The following is a 17,194-nucleotide window of genomic DNA, read 5'->3' on the forward strand; positions in this document are numbered from 1 at the left end:
GCCTAAATGAATTCTGATACAAGCCAGCCGGCAATAGTTTTAAAAGTATTTTATTTTTACATAAAGTACATAAACTAAAAATGGCATGGTTAGAAGGAAGCCCATTGCTGATCAGGTAGCACTTAGACTGTGTGCTATAGAATGAGCTCTGTCTATAGGTGTTGAAATCAAAACTGCATAAACATGAATGGAAGACTGATCATTTTGTGCCCAACCCTCATTTTTCTACCACAAAATCCATGGGCAAGGACACGTGAACTGCTTTAATTTTTTATGTGGGGGGAAGGTCTTGTTGCAGGAATGTTGTGGAGCTGTGTTTAGGGTATTAGTCAGCGCACAGCTGCCTCAGTGTGGTGCAGTGAGCTGTCGCCTCTCATTAGCGACACGTAATCCAGGCTTCCTCTGTGATCGAGAATCTGTCACAGAGTACAGGCCACCAGATCATTGGCAAAGAGAATATGGGGAAACAAACCATTTAACAGTAGGGCCTTTATGGAGGGATTATTAAGTAGCAACTGTGTTTGTTTACAGGCATGAAAAGTTGTTACAAAAAGGATAAATACAAACATATCACTTGAAGGTGGGGATGTTTGTGATTATAAAGTATGCCTTGTAGAATGCCTCAGTTAGGAACCACAATTGTTAAGCAGCTGCTGTGCTGAAGCCCCACTAAATATTCATAAAAAGCCTCAAACTGAACTTCAGAAAATCCATGTAGTCTCTAGGCAAGTTTTCATTCCCATCCAGTTTTGAGAGTGCCAACAAAGGTACCAAAGGTGAACCAGTCTGATCTGATGCAACCAAGTAATGTAAAAAGGAGTGTTACTGACCAGATTGCATGTACCGTTTCCCACTATTTTTATATAGTTTTTAACACTTTTTTAAAATATAGATTCAATAAATGGGAACGCCCAAAACGAAGATTACATTTACAAACTAGACAGGATTGAAATACAGTACCAAAGTACGTACACGCTTGCCTTGTGGTGTACATTGTGTGCAAAGATTAGGACTCGTAGGTCTAGAACAATAGCTATTGGAATACAAATATTCCAATCGTTCGAGATTGTAGGAATGTCTGTCACTGGATTGCACTTGACCAACCTATTTTTCCATTATTGTACTGTACATGAAAAACACAGAAATCCCCATGGTCCCTTTTTCCCCCCCCCCCCCAATGTGGTTTCTTCAGTTTAATGCCACAGAGTAAGCAGTTTAGCTGGACTTTCCCTCGTCCAAGCAGCTGCAACGTTAGACTAGCTCTTGGCGTGATTTGTGTAAAGGCTTGTTTAACTGAGAAATCTCTTGAAATAGCATTGCCTCCAACCATCCGTACAAGTGAATGGTTTTGTGTTGAGCTTGGAAATACACAGTAAAAGATAAAATATGTTTGGATTAAAAGGGTTTTAACTTTGGCAGCTCCAGTTTGTGATGGGGATGTCTTTTTTTAAATGTATTTATTTTTTTGTTTTGTTAGACAACCAAGTCAAAGACAATTAGGCTTTATCGGACAAGTGATAAACAAAGATCACTTTACATAGGAACACAGGCTGGCATAGCACAATGCAGTGAGTATGTGATTACACTTTGACTTGCATAAATTGTGTAAACCATGCTGAACTCTGGAAGGAGCAGAGTCCTGTGGTTTCTCAGGGTGCTGTTGCAAAGAAAGTTGGCGTGTCAACATTGCAGGTGTCTCGCCTTGTGATCAGATGGGATTTGATTATTTTTGAGTTCATGTAGAAATAAACTTGTTTTTTTTTTTAGTTTAGGAATAAAAAATAAAAATAAAATGATTGACTCTTGATTTTAAATGAAGTATTTAACATTTAATCATAATGTGACGTCATTTCATTCTTTTCATTTGGAAACAAATTTAATTGGGACAGCCACTTTATTCGGTATATTTTTGCTTCCCCCCCAAGGCATCCCAATAAAGTGGTGCTGGCTGTACTGTCTGTGTGCTTTCAATCAATGTTCCAAATCCAGTATTTTATTTGGCGCTAATATTGAGAGGCCATCAGACACCACAGGAGTACAGCCAAAGATAAAATTCACTTGAAAGCCAAGCTTTTCAATTCCCTCCCTCAAGGGGTTTGTCCAGGGCAAGGTTGATGCTTATTGGCTCAGGCATTGTGCAGGGAAGCTTAGTGCTGTGGTTTCCTTTACTTACCTGATCTGTGTCTAAATAAACGAGAATGCATTCCTTGAGATGGAATAGCACCTTACATAACAACTTGCCATAACAAAATGTAATCATCTTGTTAATTGTATATATGTGTTTTAAGTGGTTTTTTTTGTTGCTGTTTAAAACCCGTGAAACATGTTTCTAAAATGTTTCTTATTTCTGTTGTTTTTCCAGCTAACCCACCACCCACGCCAATCTAAAGCTTCCACATAATAACACACTGTTGTACAGATATCAGTAGAGCTGGGACAAATATCAGAATATTCGAACGAATATTTTTGACGTGTATTCGGATACAAAAATCAGATGTTCGTATGCCCTTCAGATGACAAAAATACATTGCACTTATTCACCAGAATTTGCTATATAGGCCTATATATAATAAAAAAAAAATAATAATAAAAAACACAGAATCAACACAGCAACTCTTAAGCCTATATTTTTAAAGTTTGACAGCAAAACGTAAACAAACTACATTATGCGCGCACGCTATGGAAAGCCATCTGGGATAAAAATGCGTTCTACTGCTTTAGAGCGAGCCAGAAAAAAAGCAAGCACGTCATTCTGAAATGCCTCGCTTAAACAGTACCCAACTTCCTGAAAATGTTGTGTAGTGATTATATATATATATATATATGAAGTTGTGACTTTCTGTTATGTGGAATGTAATAAACGAGAACCAACGCCATTTCCATGTTTGTTTTATTTGAAGTGTTAGTTAAATTTCAGTTTTCGTTTGCTTGTTCGGTTTCATAAAGGCTGAAGTAAACCTCATGTTAATACTTTATGAAAACGTGCCTGGCCATTGTTTACTGTGAAGAAACAGCAATGGCAAGGAATGAAAAAAATAAAATTAAATGCGTTGTCAACTTTTATGTACTACGGTGCCCCCTCGTTATAATGCTCTCGTTTATAACACGCCTCAGATATACTTGTGATTCATGCAGTATTTCAACAGTAAATACAGTACTGGTGTTCAATCTGTGAACAACTTCTCAGTCTAACTTCTGTTTCTGTCTCTTTTGATACAAAACCTGAACTGAAGAAAATCTGCACTGGCACTTTTAATATAACACAGACATCTTATTCAGCATTTGTTTTATAACGAAATAAATATTAGCCCTGTTACGTGGTTATCTGTCCTGATGTATTTACTTTTTTGCTGCGATAGGAGCTACGGCTTTCTCCGGGAGACCAGACGCTTCAGCCCCGCTCCGACAGCCGAACCCGGGGCGAGTCCATACCCATCTTCCAACCTGCTCTCCTTCTCGCACTTGGTTTGATTGTCTCTTCGAACTGAACTTCCGAACGCCGTTTAACCAGGCTATTTGCAGTTTAAAAACTGCTACTTAAAATGATCCATGAGTGGGAACGTGACACTTTTTTTGTGATTTATTTTTTTATTTTATTTTCTGATTTAAAAGATTATATGGTGCTTTATGCATGGTTAATTCACGGAAAGTGAATTATGGTGCATTTACAGAGAGGGAGTTATTTTATTTTGTATTTTAGTCACATGATGTGTCCGCAGCGCCCCCCCACCCCATCCCCCGTTTGTAACGCTCATATTGTGTGTCCCCCAAGGCCCGTGTTATAGTGAGGGAACACTGTGTTTATTTCAGGAATAAACAAAATAACGTTTAGCTTGAACCGCTATTTGGCATCCTTTGTTTTGTAGTGAATTCACTGGGGTAAAGTAAGTCCTGCATAACTTATTCTTTATGCCTGGGATATTTTTCTGTTTTAACGTGTTACATATTGTAAGGTCTTGCTGTAAAATAGACACACACAGGGGCCACGGCCACACACCCTGCTCTTGCTACTATGCTGTCTCTGCCTGCGTTCAGAGCAATATAATAGCTTTTATTACTTTCTGAAAAATGAACGAGTATTCAAACAAATATTTCAGTTATGAGCGAATATCCGAACATGAAAATTCCGTGTTCGTCCCAGCACTAGATATCAGTAAAAGCATTTTTCATTGTACCTTATTCATTCAAAATCCTAGCACAATGATGGTTTACACAGACCATAGACCAACAAAGAAAGCTGGGCACAGCATGTCTAAACTAGACTTGTAAACAATTTTCTTCATTATGTCGCAGTCACTTTCAAATTTCAAGTGTTATTGCAGCGGGACATCGAAATAAGCCGTGTTAATCAGTACTTTAAATATTCTGAAAAATGAAACGGAATAGAGACTGCACACTGCCTCTTCTCTGGAACTGTTTTCTCCATCACATGTAGTTTTATATATACTGGAGGAAACCCCTCCCACAATATGGTTAATTTGAGCTGGAATTTTGTATCTCTGTGATCTCCTGGTAAAGGTACCACAGCCTATGGGGTCAGTCCTGCAAGTAGAGGTGGGGCGTGTGGCAAGGCTAAGTTTAATGTGTAGTGTAGTTTTGTTTCTCCTTTTTGTGTTTTTGTAAATTTAGGCAGACACTCCATCTGGGACATGATACCTACTGTGTTTGGTTTGCGGGGAAAAGCAGCTGGGGATTGGTCAGCTGTGGATCCCTAACCAGTAAGTGGGCTTGTCCTGGAGGAGCAGCTCTTGATTAAAGGGAGCAGCTGACACAACTCCCAACGACGAGCCAAGAAGCAGGGCCACCCACGCTACCGGACAACAAACCTGACTTTTGTGAAAAAGGGAAAAAGTATACGAGGTGTGTCGACGCTTGGTGTCTACACAGCAGCCTTTTGTTTCCTAGTTTGTTTTCAGTGTTTTTTTGGGAGTTTTTTTGCCTTTCAGACACTTGTTTGATCACCCGTGAGATCACCCCATTGCTGGTAATCGGGTGATATTTCCTGCTCGTTGTGAATAAGCCCTGAGTGTCTGTGCCGTGTTACATCCGCAACTTCTGTGTCCCTCCACTCTGTCACTGTATTACCCACAATCCCTATTGCACACAGAAATGTCAATAATATAAATTGGCTATACGTGCTGCATGGGACTGGTGCTGGCTTGTGTTTGGCTGAACAGACTGTTGGAATTCAAAATAATGTATGGTTAGAGGTTATGAGTCGCCAACAATCTCTCATTCCTGTTCAATTAGGGTGCACTGCCTCTTTACTGGCAGGGAGTCAGGTCGTCTCTCATTTTGACTGACAGCCCTCAAATCTTGTAGTATAATTGGTAATGCCTGTCAGACTAAACCGTTGCCTTTGATGTGTGTTTAATTCAAGCCTTCCTCTGCAGACACAGTAGTAAAGCTCACTGGCCGTCTCAAAGTAGTATGCGTTTGTGAGCTTATCATAGGAAAAACAAACGCACAATTAATTCCTGCCAGCTTAACCTTTATACTGTACCATGGTGAACTAACTGTTCTCTGTGGCCCTAAAATATTTATCAATTAAGCGAAGTACATGAGCATGCTTAGTTTTCCTTGTAGCAACTTATAACAGTAACAAACTGTGTTGTAGTTTATGATAAGTCTATAATGGATGCCCAGTTCAGTGATGTGCTGAACCTCCATAAAGTTGTTTTGCGAGATGTGTCCTTCAATATTTACTACAGCTAGTTATACCAAAACATTGAAAACATTGTTGTTCCTATCAGTCAAATACAATATTACAACAGCAGCTTTTTAAAAATAGAAATCCTTTGAAACCTTCAATAGAATGGGAAACAGAAAATAATCATTAAAAGTATTACAATTCCCTGTTTTATTGTGCCGAGGATCTTTTTTGATTCTTTAAATGTTTTCCCTTTTTAACCAGGATATGCAAACATTTCCAATACAGCCCTGTAGGTAAACTGTTGCATCCTGATTCCTGTCATGTCACGTGGTCAGCCTGACCATTGAGTTTGATAGAAACTCGTGTAGTGATTAGGTACAAGGAACTAGCAGCATCTTTTTAATCATCTCCAAATTGAAGGAAGTTTGACATTTTTAAATGCCATTTTATTGCATTTTATTCTTTTGAACACCAAATTGGATAAGTGTGTCTTTGTTTTTTTTGTCCTATTGTGTAAAAATACCCATCATGTTGTCTTAAATAATTAAATGTTTGTTCCCACTCTTTCAGGAATGGATGACGTGGATACAGTAACAAGTCAAAAACAACACTAGGCAGAATGAAGGAGTGGACCCAGCAGCTGATGTGAAGAAAATGGGTGTTAATGCTTCTAACTACCCTAACTCGTGCTCCCCTCGGACTGGGGGAAACTCACAGACGCAGCAGACATTTATAGGTACAGTAAAGCTCTTTCATCCTTACCCCGCCCCTTTCCTCCTTAATGTCTTCACTTGTGTAAGGAAGCAATCAATTGATATTTGTATATGCCACTGTCTTATTTCCCTGATGTAATTTTAAAGTATAATGTTACCATGTTAAGAATCTTATCTAGGCTGTACTTCATAGTACATCATATTTCTTGACAAGGCAAGTTCTCAAACCCCATAGAGTTCACAGAAACGCTTCTATCATTCTATATTCAACAAATATTTTGGGAGAAAATGGCTGGTGCATGGAGATTTGGTTTAGGTTCCACGGTCCTGATCAGTCATGCAGCAAGAAAATAAATAAGAATATTTAAACATTAAACAAATGGGGAGGGAGGGAGGGAGAGGGGAGTGGATACTTTGACATTCCATAAATCATTATTCTTAACCCTTTGTGGTCCATTTATTCAGCGAATGTCAGACGCATCAGGTCGAATTTATTTTCACACACGCTGTTTATTTTACATGCACTGTTTTTAAAACTTTTTTTTTCAGAGTAAAACTGGTTTAAAAGGCACTGAATCGCAAAAGGACACTCATTACTGTATCGTTAGCCAAGCTCCACCCCTTGTTCGCTATGTTTTTCACGTACCTCTTTATAGATATGCATACCGATAAATCTTCTCCTGATCACTCATTTTATCACTGAAGTCCTTCTCAAAAAGCTCTTCAGATGTCTGATATTCTTTGAGCACTGGATGCAGAAGCAGCTATCTCTTTGTTTATGTCCATGTTATCTGCTGTGGTGCATGGGGCAATCAAATACGCCTTTTTTTTTCCGGCTTCATTCGTCTCCTATCGGTCTCACTCGGCCATTGAAAGGTTTTCTCTGCTTTTTCCGAAGAAAAAGCGACTCCCTGTGCTTTACGTCTTTTTGATGATGTCGGACAGGGTCCGACATCGGACTGAAAAGAGAAAATTGTAATGTCGGACCTGGTATGACATAGGACCGCAAAGGCTTAATAACAAATACAAAAATAAAACCTGTTCATTTTTCCTTAGTGAAATGTAGGCTAAACCATATGAGTTTCTAGGACAAAGTAATGGCTGTTGCAAGTCTGCCTACTGAACTTTAATGGAATTGATGCTCAGTTTAAACCAAATGAATTCCAAATGTCAAAACACTACAGAAAAATAACTACCAAGAATTAAAAAAAAAAAAAATGTATAGCTTTAAACCGTGGTGGATAGCTGGTGAAAATCCAAGCCACTAATTAAATTAGTGTCTTGCATTTAATAGTCAGCCATTCATCCAGATCTGCTTGCTTGTAGTGATGGTTACTTGTCATTTTCACTTGGCGCATATTTCTCTCATTAGGATAATTCTTTGCACGTAAGTGCCCTGTAAGCAGGAACTCTACGTCTGTATTGGTTAGTGCTTGAAAACTCCTTGTTTTGTGATTCCTGTGTGAATAACACACTGAAAGAGAACGTTATCCAAGGCAAACTTGGGGCTTGAGCAGGAAGCTTCTCTCTCTCTCTCTCTCTCTCTCTCTCTCTCTCTCTCTCTCTCTCTCTCTCTCTCTCTGTCTCTGTCTCACAAACTTTCACTTTCAATTTAAGTTTGTTGTACGATACAAAAGTGGTCCAAATAACTACAGATAGTAGTATAGTTGGAAAAAGTGCCTGAAAATTAAATGAGGTGTATGACCAGTAAAAAGCTACTGTAGAGTATATAAATAATGTTGTTTTGAGTATCCTCACTTGTTTGAAAAGTCTGCCACATAACGTGAAGGAACCCAGTGTTTACATCTTTGGGAACATTTAGGGACATTTCTTCAAAGCTGTGTTTAATCTAAGTAAAACAAGTTAATTGGATCTCCTAATAGTGTAATGGTAATTAACCTTGGTGTCATTAAGCTGCATTAATCTAATTCATGCTTCAAAAAATGAAGTTCAATTACCTTTGCAAATGAAAATCTAAACCTTTGATTGAGACTTCCAGAAGTGCTATAAAGGGAATATAACTAATTAATTTGTTTCTACTGTTTTAATAGTGTTGCAAAAGTAGAACTTTTCCCAGACACAGCGAATGAATGACTAAGTCACTCCTTGTGTAGTTGTTTTTTTACTTAAGACTTGCAGTACATTGCCTCTACGTGCTGTTTACAAAGTGGTATACAATTAATTAACCAGAGTTAACACACACTTTTGGATTTCAGGTCTGAATATCTTAATTTTACAATATACTGATTTCTGAAAGTGATTTTAAAGTTAACTCAAACTGAGAGCTAATGGAGGGTCAATACTTGAATTTGATATCTAATGTAGCTCTGCATGTTCTGAGATTTTTGTTTGTTTGCAATTTGCTCTTGAGAAAATAAAATTGCATTTTTTAAACTAATTTTTATAATTGTGTCATTATCATATGTAGTTTTTAGCCGCTTAGAAAGTGAGTACAGATCTGAGTGAAATGTTTGAGAATTGATTTTACAGAATTGTTTCTATAGTTGCATGTGTCTTGTGAATGAACATTAATATGAATTAATTCGAAGCAGTAGTTTTACATTTTATACCCAAGAAGATTTGAATAGCAAAATATGCTATTCTTTGCACAGTAATCTCCATAGGGTATAGGTCTATAATTTAAATTCTATCCCCATCAATGTTTTAACATGCAGGATTTTGCAGCCATCTGCCACCAACGTAACTACTTAAAAATTAAATCCTAAAGTGGTTCACAGTCGCTTATATTCTTTTCTCTCTCTCTATCTTCAGGAACCTCATCCTACTCCCACCAGGGCTATGGCTGTGAGTCGAAGCTCTACAGCCTGGACCACGGGCACGAGAAACCACAGGACAAGAAGAAGAAGTCCTCTGGGCTGGCCACGCTCAAGAAAAAGTTCATCAAGCGGCGCAAGTCAAGCCGCTCGGCTGACCATGCCAAGCAGATGCGGGAGCTGCTCTCTGGCTGGGACGTGCGGGATGCCAATGCCCTGGTTGAGGAGTACGAGGGCACCACTGCCCTTAAGGAGCTTAACTTCCAAGCCAGCCTGGCCCGGCCAGAAAACCTTAGATTACAGAAAGATCTGTCTGATCTTTACGAGTATAAATACTGCACCGATGTTGACCTGTTATTCCAAGACACCTGTTTCCCCGTGCATCGGGCCATCCTGGCCGCGCGATGTCCATTTTTTAAGTCTTTGCTTTCCTCTTCTCCAGAGTACGGGGCAGAAATCATGATAGACATCAACACACCCGGGATTGACATGCCCATGTTCTCTGCACTGCTGCACTATCTGTACACAGGGGAGTTTGGCATTGAGGATTCGCGCTTCCAGGACGTGGACATCCTGGTACAGCTGAGTGAGGAATTTGGGACTCCCAACTCCCTGGATGTAGACATGCGGGGCCTTTTCGATTACATGTGCTACTATGACTCGGTCCTCAGCTTCTCATCGGACTCTGAGCTTGTGGAAACCTACGCAGGGAATCAGGGCTGCCTGGACGAGGAGCTCAGGGCCCACAAGGCAGTTCTTTCAGCTCGCTCTCCCTTTTTCCGCAACCTCCTCCAGAGGAGAATACGGACCGGAGAGGAGATTACGGACAGGACACTGCAGACCCCCACTAGGATTATCCTGGATGAGTCCATCATCCCTAAAAAGTACGCCAAGGTCATCCTGCACTGCATGTATACCGACATAGTGGACCTCTCTTACGTCCTGCACTGCAGCCCCTCGATTGGTAGCCTGAGTGAAGTTCAAGCCCTGGTGGCAGGGAAGGGGAACATGAGCCGGGCTGAGGAAGCTATGGAGCTGTACCACATAGCCCTCTTCTTGGAATTCAACATGCTGGCACAAGGTACGCTACCCAAACACCCACCCCTAGCTTGGCTATGTTTACAGCTAAATTAATTTACAAGGTGTTGGGTACTGTGACTGTTGATTTGCTATGCAGTAGTGTAGTTGGCCTGCTGTTTGAATAATTCTGGGGTTGGACTTTTGGCCTATGACTTTTAGTCATACTGATGATGTGCAGTTTCATTTCTCCCCCCTCAATATTTTCATCATTACACAGTGTTTTTATATGTGTAAAGCTGATTCCCATTGTGCAGTGTTTTCTTCTTGTATTTTACAAATGTGCATTTTAAAAGGCATGTATGTGTTGACTAGCAGGTTTTTTTTTTTCTAGCAAGACAGATGGGGAACAGAGTGCATAGCTCTGGTCCACCAGCTAGTCTCTGCACGGTCAGTCCCAGCAGGGTACAATATCTGTGGACCCACAGCCTTCCAGTTTAAAAAACGCTAATGGTAACCATTAGATCATTTTGTTGGGATGCTGCATAGCAATTTTCTGTGGTGGTGTTTTTTGTTGATTTTGAAACCGGGTAACTGGTTGACCATTATTGCTACTGCGGAAAATACAGATGTTTATTTTTAACTTAAATGATTGGATATTGACTTCAACTAAAGAATCAGAATGCCTAACCATGGTTTCTTATGGGCGGGCATTCAGACTTGTTATGAAGATATCTATAGGGAGCCTATTTTTAAGTTTAACTTTGTGATGGCTTTTTGTTACGACTCGGAGATGACATGCCATTAATCATAATTTATGTTTTTACTTTGGATAAATCACCTTCCTTATTAAAGAGAGTTTGTAAATCATCAGAAGTGTTTGATGGTATATTGTTTAGGTACAGTATAGCATGTGTAGGAGATACTAATATCTGAACCTTGAGGTTTGTGAGAATCGACTGTAGGGTAGGCATTGTGGGTAGCCCTACTGGGTAGGTTAAGAGGTCAGTGGATAGAAGACAAAAAAAGTAGATGCAACAGTAGAAGTTGCAACCAACTAGGCAACAGGACTAAGCTAAGCCTGTGAACTACAAGCTAAATATTATACTGTAGAGCCACTCCCGTGACAGAACTGTAATCTTAAGGTAGTTTGATTGGACACTATTTACAGCCCTGGTCTTCTGTGTCTCATTTATAGGCATCGATCCAGACTGTTTCAAAGCTGTGGCTGTTAGCTGATCTCTAAATGCACCCCACCCCCCCACCCTCTTGTCCAATTCTGAGTCCGTAATTGAAAGCAGATCTCGGGAACAAAGCAAAACTAAATCGAATGAGCATGCTTGCAGATTCCACAGAGAACAGTTTTAAGTGAGTGGTTTACCATCGTGCTTAGCTTCCAGCAATACCACAGTTGTCTTCTTCCTGCAGCTTCAGTTCTGTGTTATTAACCTCTCATTTCATGCAGAGTGTAGGGGAGGATATTGGAGAAATTACCCCGGGGGAAATATATCCCAGAATTTCATAAATGAGATGTCCAATTTGCAGTAGTTAATAAATAAATAGACTTGTAGTAAATATAATTTTTGATAATTAACTTTTAGATCCTACTTACAGGACCGGCTTGACTTAATGTTTCTGGTTGATCCTGATCAGTACATTGTCCAGCTTTTTGTATGTTCTGTTCACAAAAGTGCAGAAAAAACTAGGTAGAGCGTGGGGCAACTTTATTTGCTGCAGTGGCGTGGGAGCAATCAGAAATGAAATGAACTTTGGGAGACCAAAGCAGAGATTGTCAATGTAACAGACAAGATAATTGAAGTAAAACTAAGTGGAGTGATTCATGGAGTTCCTGTTGTACTGGGATTATATAATGTACTGTACCACTCCTATTATAGAGTGTGAGGAATCACCCAGATAACTTTGAGACAGACAGCATGAAGGGATGGTTTTTAAACTTTTATACAAATTTCAAAAATGATTTGTATGAAATTGATATACTACCCGGTAGTGGGTCTAAAAAATGTGTGTGTGTGTGTGTGTGTGTGTGTATATATATATATATATATATATATATATATATATATATATATATATATATATATATATATATATATATAGAAATTAAGATATATTTTTTTAATTCTACATATAGCATTTCACTAAATGAACGTCCAGAAATTGATCAGATCACCGGTAGTGGGGTGGGGAGGTTTTTCTGTGTTAACATGCTGCCGCCTATCTGCACCAGCCTTAACTCCCAAATGGCTTTTTGACTACCTTGTGCTAACAAATGGAAAGGTTGTCAGCAGTACGACAAGGAGACGGAAAACAAAGAATCTCACGGTTGTAGATGCACCAGGTACAGTACTGGATGTGTTTTAAAAGCCTATGATGATTCATAGGTACCAGTGTACATCTACTACTTTTTTACTGTGTGGTTTCAATAGGGACAAAGCACCATCACCTTTTTAGGGAGCCTTTAAAGTGTGGTACAGCCCTCTGTAGAGGATCAGACTGCCAGTTTCTGAAGGTGATTTTTTTTAATGGATTTTTGGCCCTGTCCACACATTATCGATCTTGAGAACCGTATTGAAAACATTTTAATCTAGCTCAAAGCGTTCACACTAAAGTACTATTTCATGTTTAGTCTGGCTTAATGCGTACAAACACCATTAAAATTGTTTGGTTACAGTTCCTAGCAGTGCAGTGGACTGTCTGTCTGTTTACAACCTTGCAAATATAGAGCCCATGCCTACGCAAGACATAGTGCTGCTTAACGTGAACATTCTGGGTTTGTTTCTTAAATACACGAGGTATCGGCAATGGAGAAGGCAGCAACAGTCTCGCCATAGGCAAGCTTTGCATAGGCTCCTGCACTCGGTGTTCTTTCAAAGTCTTCTTGCATAAATATGTATGTTTCGTTTTGAAGTTGAAGTTCTCCTTGAACAATTTCATCACTCCAGATATCGCTCCACGATCCACCATTTTACAACAAGCTTAAAAAATAGCATAGCAGTATTGATAGACGTTCTCAGTTACTCCGCGCGCCAAAACATATCAAAAGTACTTTTAGGATATTGGAGAAATGCACAAAAAAGGTAGTTTGGTATTACAGCATCCACACTTCTGACAAACTGCACTACCTCATGCGGTCTAATTTAGAACCGGACTCGAGACTAGCCCCTGAGGTGGTCTCCAGTACGGTATTAAACGCTGCATAGTGTAGACGCTAACCGTATTTAGCACTTTTAAGCTAGTTTTAAAGGCAGTTAAATCAAAACTTTTTTTTTTTTTTTTTGACAGAATAGGATTTTAAAAGAGGATGTTTAACAGACTGAGCAAAGACCGTCTTTTAAATGTATTTATCAAATTAACAGTTTAAAAAAATGATCAGATGTGGAATTCACATTCTTGCTGGATAAATGATAACACGCTGCTTCTTGCATGTTTAATGATGGTGTCTGAAACTACAGTAAAGGATTGCTTCAGGGAAATGATTGATTGAATTTTGTTTTTTGTTTAGAACTTTTAAATTCAAGTAATGAACAGCATTCATGCTCTTTCAGCTGCACTGCAAAATAGTCTAACTTCAGAAGTTATTGAGTGTTTACATAAATAGTTAATTGAATGCTGTATTGCTTGGAATACATAACGTGTAATTTACCAGATTTACGTTTATTTATTGAAGACGGGTGAGTAATAATTAATGATCTCAAATTGGCCTATTTTTGTAAATTCGAATCTGTTAACAAATTCAATAAAATAAAAAAATGACATCTCTTTTTTTTATATAATTTTTTTGCAACAAAGAACAGTGGCCAATATCCCCAACAAATACTGTAAGGGATGTGCTGATGCTTGTATTTTTGTATTTTCCATTTTTACTGCCCTTCTGCCATACTGAGGTTGTACAGTGCGTGTTACCTTTCCTTAAACCTAATTCAAGAGCTGCAGCTGTGGAAACTGTCAATATTTATCAGAGATTACATCTTGTCCAGTTCTATAGTTCCACAATTCACTACAGAGATGATGCATTTCTAAGGAAAGTGAAATACAATTATTTAATAGCAAAAGTAGAAGAGAAAGGCAAGACAAACAACTTAAATATAAATTAGTTTTGCTCACATAAGGGTTCTATATTAAATCAGTCAGATTGTTATCAATTGAAACTCAGTAATTGTACAAACAAGCATTGTTGTTTTTGTTTTTTTTTGTTGAGTAATTAATGCATTTTATTCAGTTTTAATTAACATAGACTTCAAATTACTCGGAAAATACGAGTATCGGTACATGCATAAACGGTATAAAACACTGAATGTTTGTGGGCAAACCACTTTATTTCAGAAACCAGTTAATACTGTGCCTACCATACTGAAATGCAGAGTAGAATAAGCTAAAGCCAGTTTGGAGAGTGTGGGTCACTAACCTATTTTCACAGAGTGGAAATGATGGGGCCATTTATTTTTTTTGTACTAATGAATTTGTGTGTATAAAAAATTATCTAGAATGTACTGGAGAAACCACTTATTTTATAGGAAATACCGTACTGTAACATTTAGAGGTCTGTAACTCGGTAATTTGAATAAGCCAACAGGCAATAAAAAAATTCTCTGCTGTCACGATTACATTTCGCCCTTTTTATATAAGGGTTTTTCTGGTGCTTTCGTTTCTTGGCGAGTAAGTACTCTGCATCGAGTATGAGCAAAATTTGATTTACAGCACATCACTTGGATGACTTGACATAGAATGACTCTGTTGCAATTGGTGGCTATTTAAAACAAGTTTGCTGTCTGTTGCTGGGTCAGATGCCCAGGATGAAGTAACTCCAGATGACTCACTTATTTTCAGCTAAATGGATGGTCGGTTTATTCATGATACCCAGACATCGAAACTAGACAGCAATAACATAAAAGCAAAAAATAAAAAATAAAATAAATAAATTCCCCTTCGCTTTTAACTTTCAGCCCTTAGTGTAACCCTATATAGCTAGGAGAATTACTTCTCCTTGCAGTCTTTACTCCTCAAGGCTATACAACATCTGCCAGCAAACAGGCTGTATAGGCCTGAGCAATCCCAGCATTCCCTCAAGCCACTCCCTAAACACTCCTTATAATGCAGTCAGATAGTGCAAAGCATTAACATGTATAATCCAGTAAAAACCTTTTTGTTTGAGATCCACTGTAATATTACAACTTAAACATTTTTGAGAAGCACAACCCCTTTTAATAAAAAAACTAAAATGGAAATATTAGTAAATTATAGACTTCTCCTATGGGCTGGAAGAGGTGGGATCAAGCACAGTCTGTACACACTTTGAGCCTTTCCATTAAAACCATTAAAACCCTGTCTCAAAGGTTACCTCCACATGTGGAGGGCAGGGCACAGAACAGGTAGGCCTCAAGCAACGCCAACGTGGTTTCTTTCAAACAATCCCTAAATGTATAGGCCATATTCATTGAAAAATAATTAAATAAATAATGACACTAGTGCTTCATTGTAAATCACAACCTTACACTTTTCATTTTGATTGTAAATCTAATAATCTCCTAATTGAGTTTAGATGCCATTTCCTAAATGTAGGGCTTTAATAATAATAATAATAATAATAATAATAATAAATGCAGAAAATAATTCTGGTAAGTGTTGCTAAACACAGATGAGGTGGAAAAGACCACAAAGGAGAAATTAAGGAAATAGAAGGAAAATTTTCAGAAAGAAAAGCTGTTGACCAACATGAGAAAAAGAGGGGGAAAAAAGTGGTCCTTCCAGTCACCTAGGCATAGGTAATTGTACTTCCATAGAGTTACAACAATCCAACATTAAGGCATTATTTTAAATGTAACCTTTATGTGCATTTGTTTTCTAGTATTTTACTTCCTGTCTTGAAATCAAGAGTATAATTTCACATTGTCCATTGGAAAACAAACCTATTTTTGGATGCTGTTTTTAAATGATTTTGCTTAATTTTCCATTTTAGTTTTTGTGTGAACAGTAAAATTTCTCAGTAGTCATCGTTTTAGTTAGGAATGGTTGAACAGTTTCAGAATAGATTTTATGAATTTATTATTACTAATCTTCCTTTTGGGTTTATTCAGTTGTGCTTGGTATTGTCATACTGTAGTTACGAACAGTAACCTTAGCCATTTATTATAATTGTTTGCCTCGTTACTGTACAGAAGTTCCATGCATCCTATCCATAGTGGTAGGAGGTTGGAAGTCAACAGAACTCTGACAGGTTTCTCTGGATCATCAAGGCAGGTGTTGTAGGGGAATGAAAATACTAATTATAGCAAAAGAAACTTCACAATAAACCTGTCCTCAATGGTAGCTGTTTTTGTAATGCAGCAGTGAGTTTCCCACAGTACTCCAAGATTAAACATTATGCATAGTTGCCTGTTTGACTCTTTGCATTATTGGTATTTAATGGAGATGGAATTTTTGAAAGGTCACCGATTTGTAGTTGCCACACATCACACTGCAGCTCAATGGGAACCGCAGTCTGTGATGAACCAATTATGGGCATGATGCCAGCTAGCACAAGTCGGCCTTGATAAATGATACAGTAGATCCATGATACAGGCCAAGAGCGATTCCTGGTGACAAATACAGCTGCAGAGACAACAAAGGGTAGAAGGAGCTGAGAAAGTGCCTCTGACCTCCTGAGGTCCAGGTGTTCTTTTCTATCCTCTCACAGACTGAACCAAGCAAGCTGGTGTTGACTGGCACAGAAGTCAAAGTTGTTCAGAGCACATTAGTTTCCAACTTTATTTCATGTACTTGTACTTATATTTTGTTACCAAATATTAGAATAAGATGCACAACAAAAATAAGCGTATTAGTTCAATTTTTGGAGTTTGAATCCCAATTGTCTAAGTTATAGATTATAACATATCTATTGGTTTTAAAAGTGTGCATGTGTTTAGTCAATATTATTGACAAAAACCCAGTAAGAGCTGCTGTTTATTACATGGAAGTTTGCTCTGGGGTTTTTCTGTATTTTATATCCTCATTCTATCTCACTGCTGCAGTGGTCAATT

The 17,194-nt window shown here is 38.4% G+C and overlaps 1 protein-coding gene across 6 annotated transcripts in view; it reads left to right on the forward strand.

Moving 5' to 3' along the window:
• Positions 1-17,194, forward strand: part of LOC121330117 (BTB/POZ domain-containing protein 7-like) — a 58,844-nt gene that overhangs the window by 21,270 nt on the left and 20,380 nt on the right. For 5 of the 6 annotated variants that reach the window (XM_041276397.1, XM_041276398.1, XM_041276395.1 and 2 more), the window contains 2 exons: positions 6,224-6,389; positions 9,139-10,221. In XM_041276397.1, the coding sequence (XP_041132331.1) occupies positions 6,308-6,389; positions 9,139-10,221 (1,165 nt within the window). In that variant the 5' untranslated portion in view covers positions 6,224-6,307. Of the gene's footprint in view, positions 1-4,630; positions 4,861-6,223; positions 6,390-9,138; positions 10,222-17,194 lie in introns of those variants that run through there. The other variant, XM_041276396.1, reaches the window with a different exon arrangement.

The sequence above is a fragment of the Polyodon spathula genome, chromosome 17 (assembly GCF_017654505.1).
Source record: "Polyodon spathula isolate WHYD16114869_AA chromosome 17, ASM1765450v1, whole genome shotgun sequence".
Taxonomy (NCBI): domain Eukaryota; kingdom Metazoa; phylum Chordata; class Actinopteri; order Acipenseriformes; family Polyodontidae; genus Polyodon; species Polyodon spathula.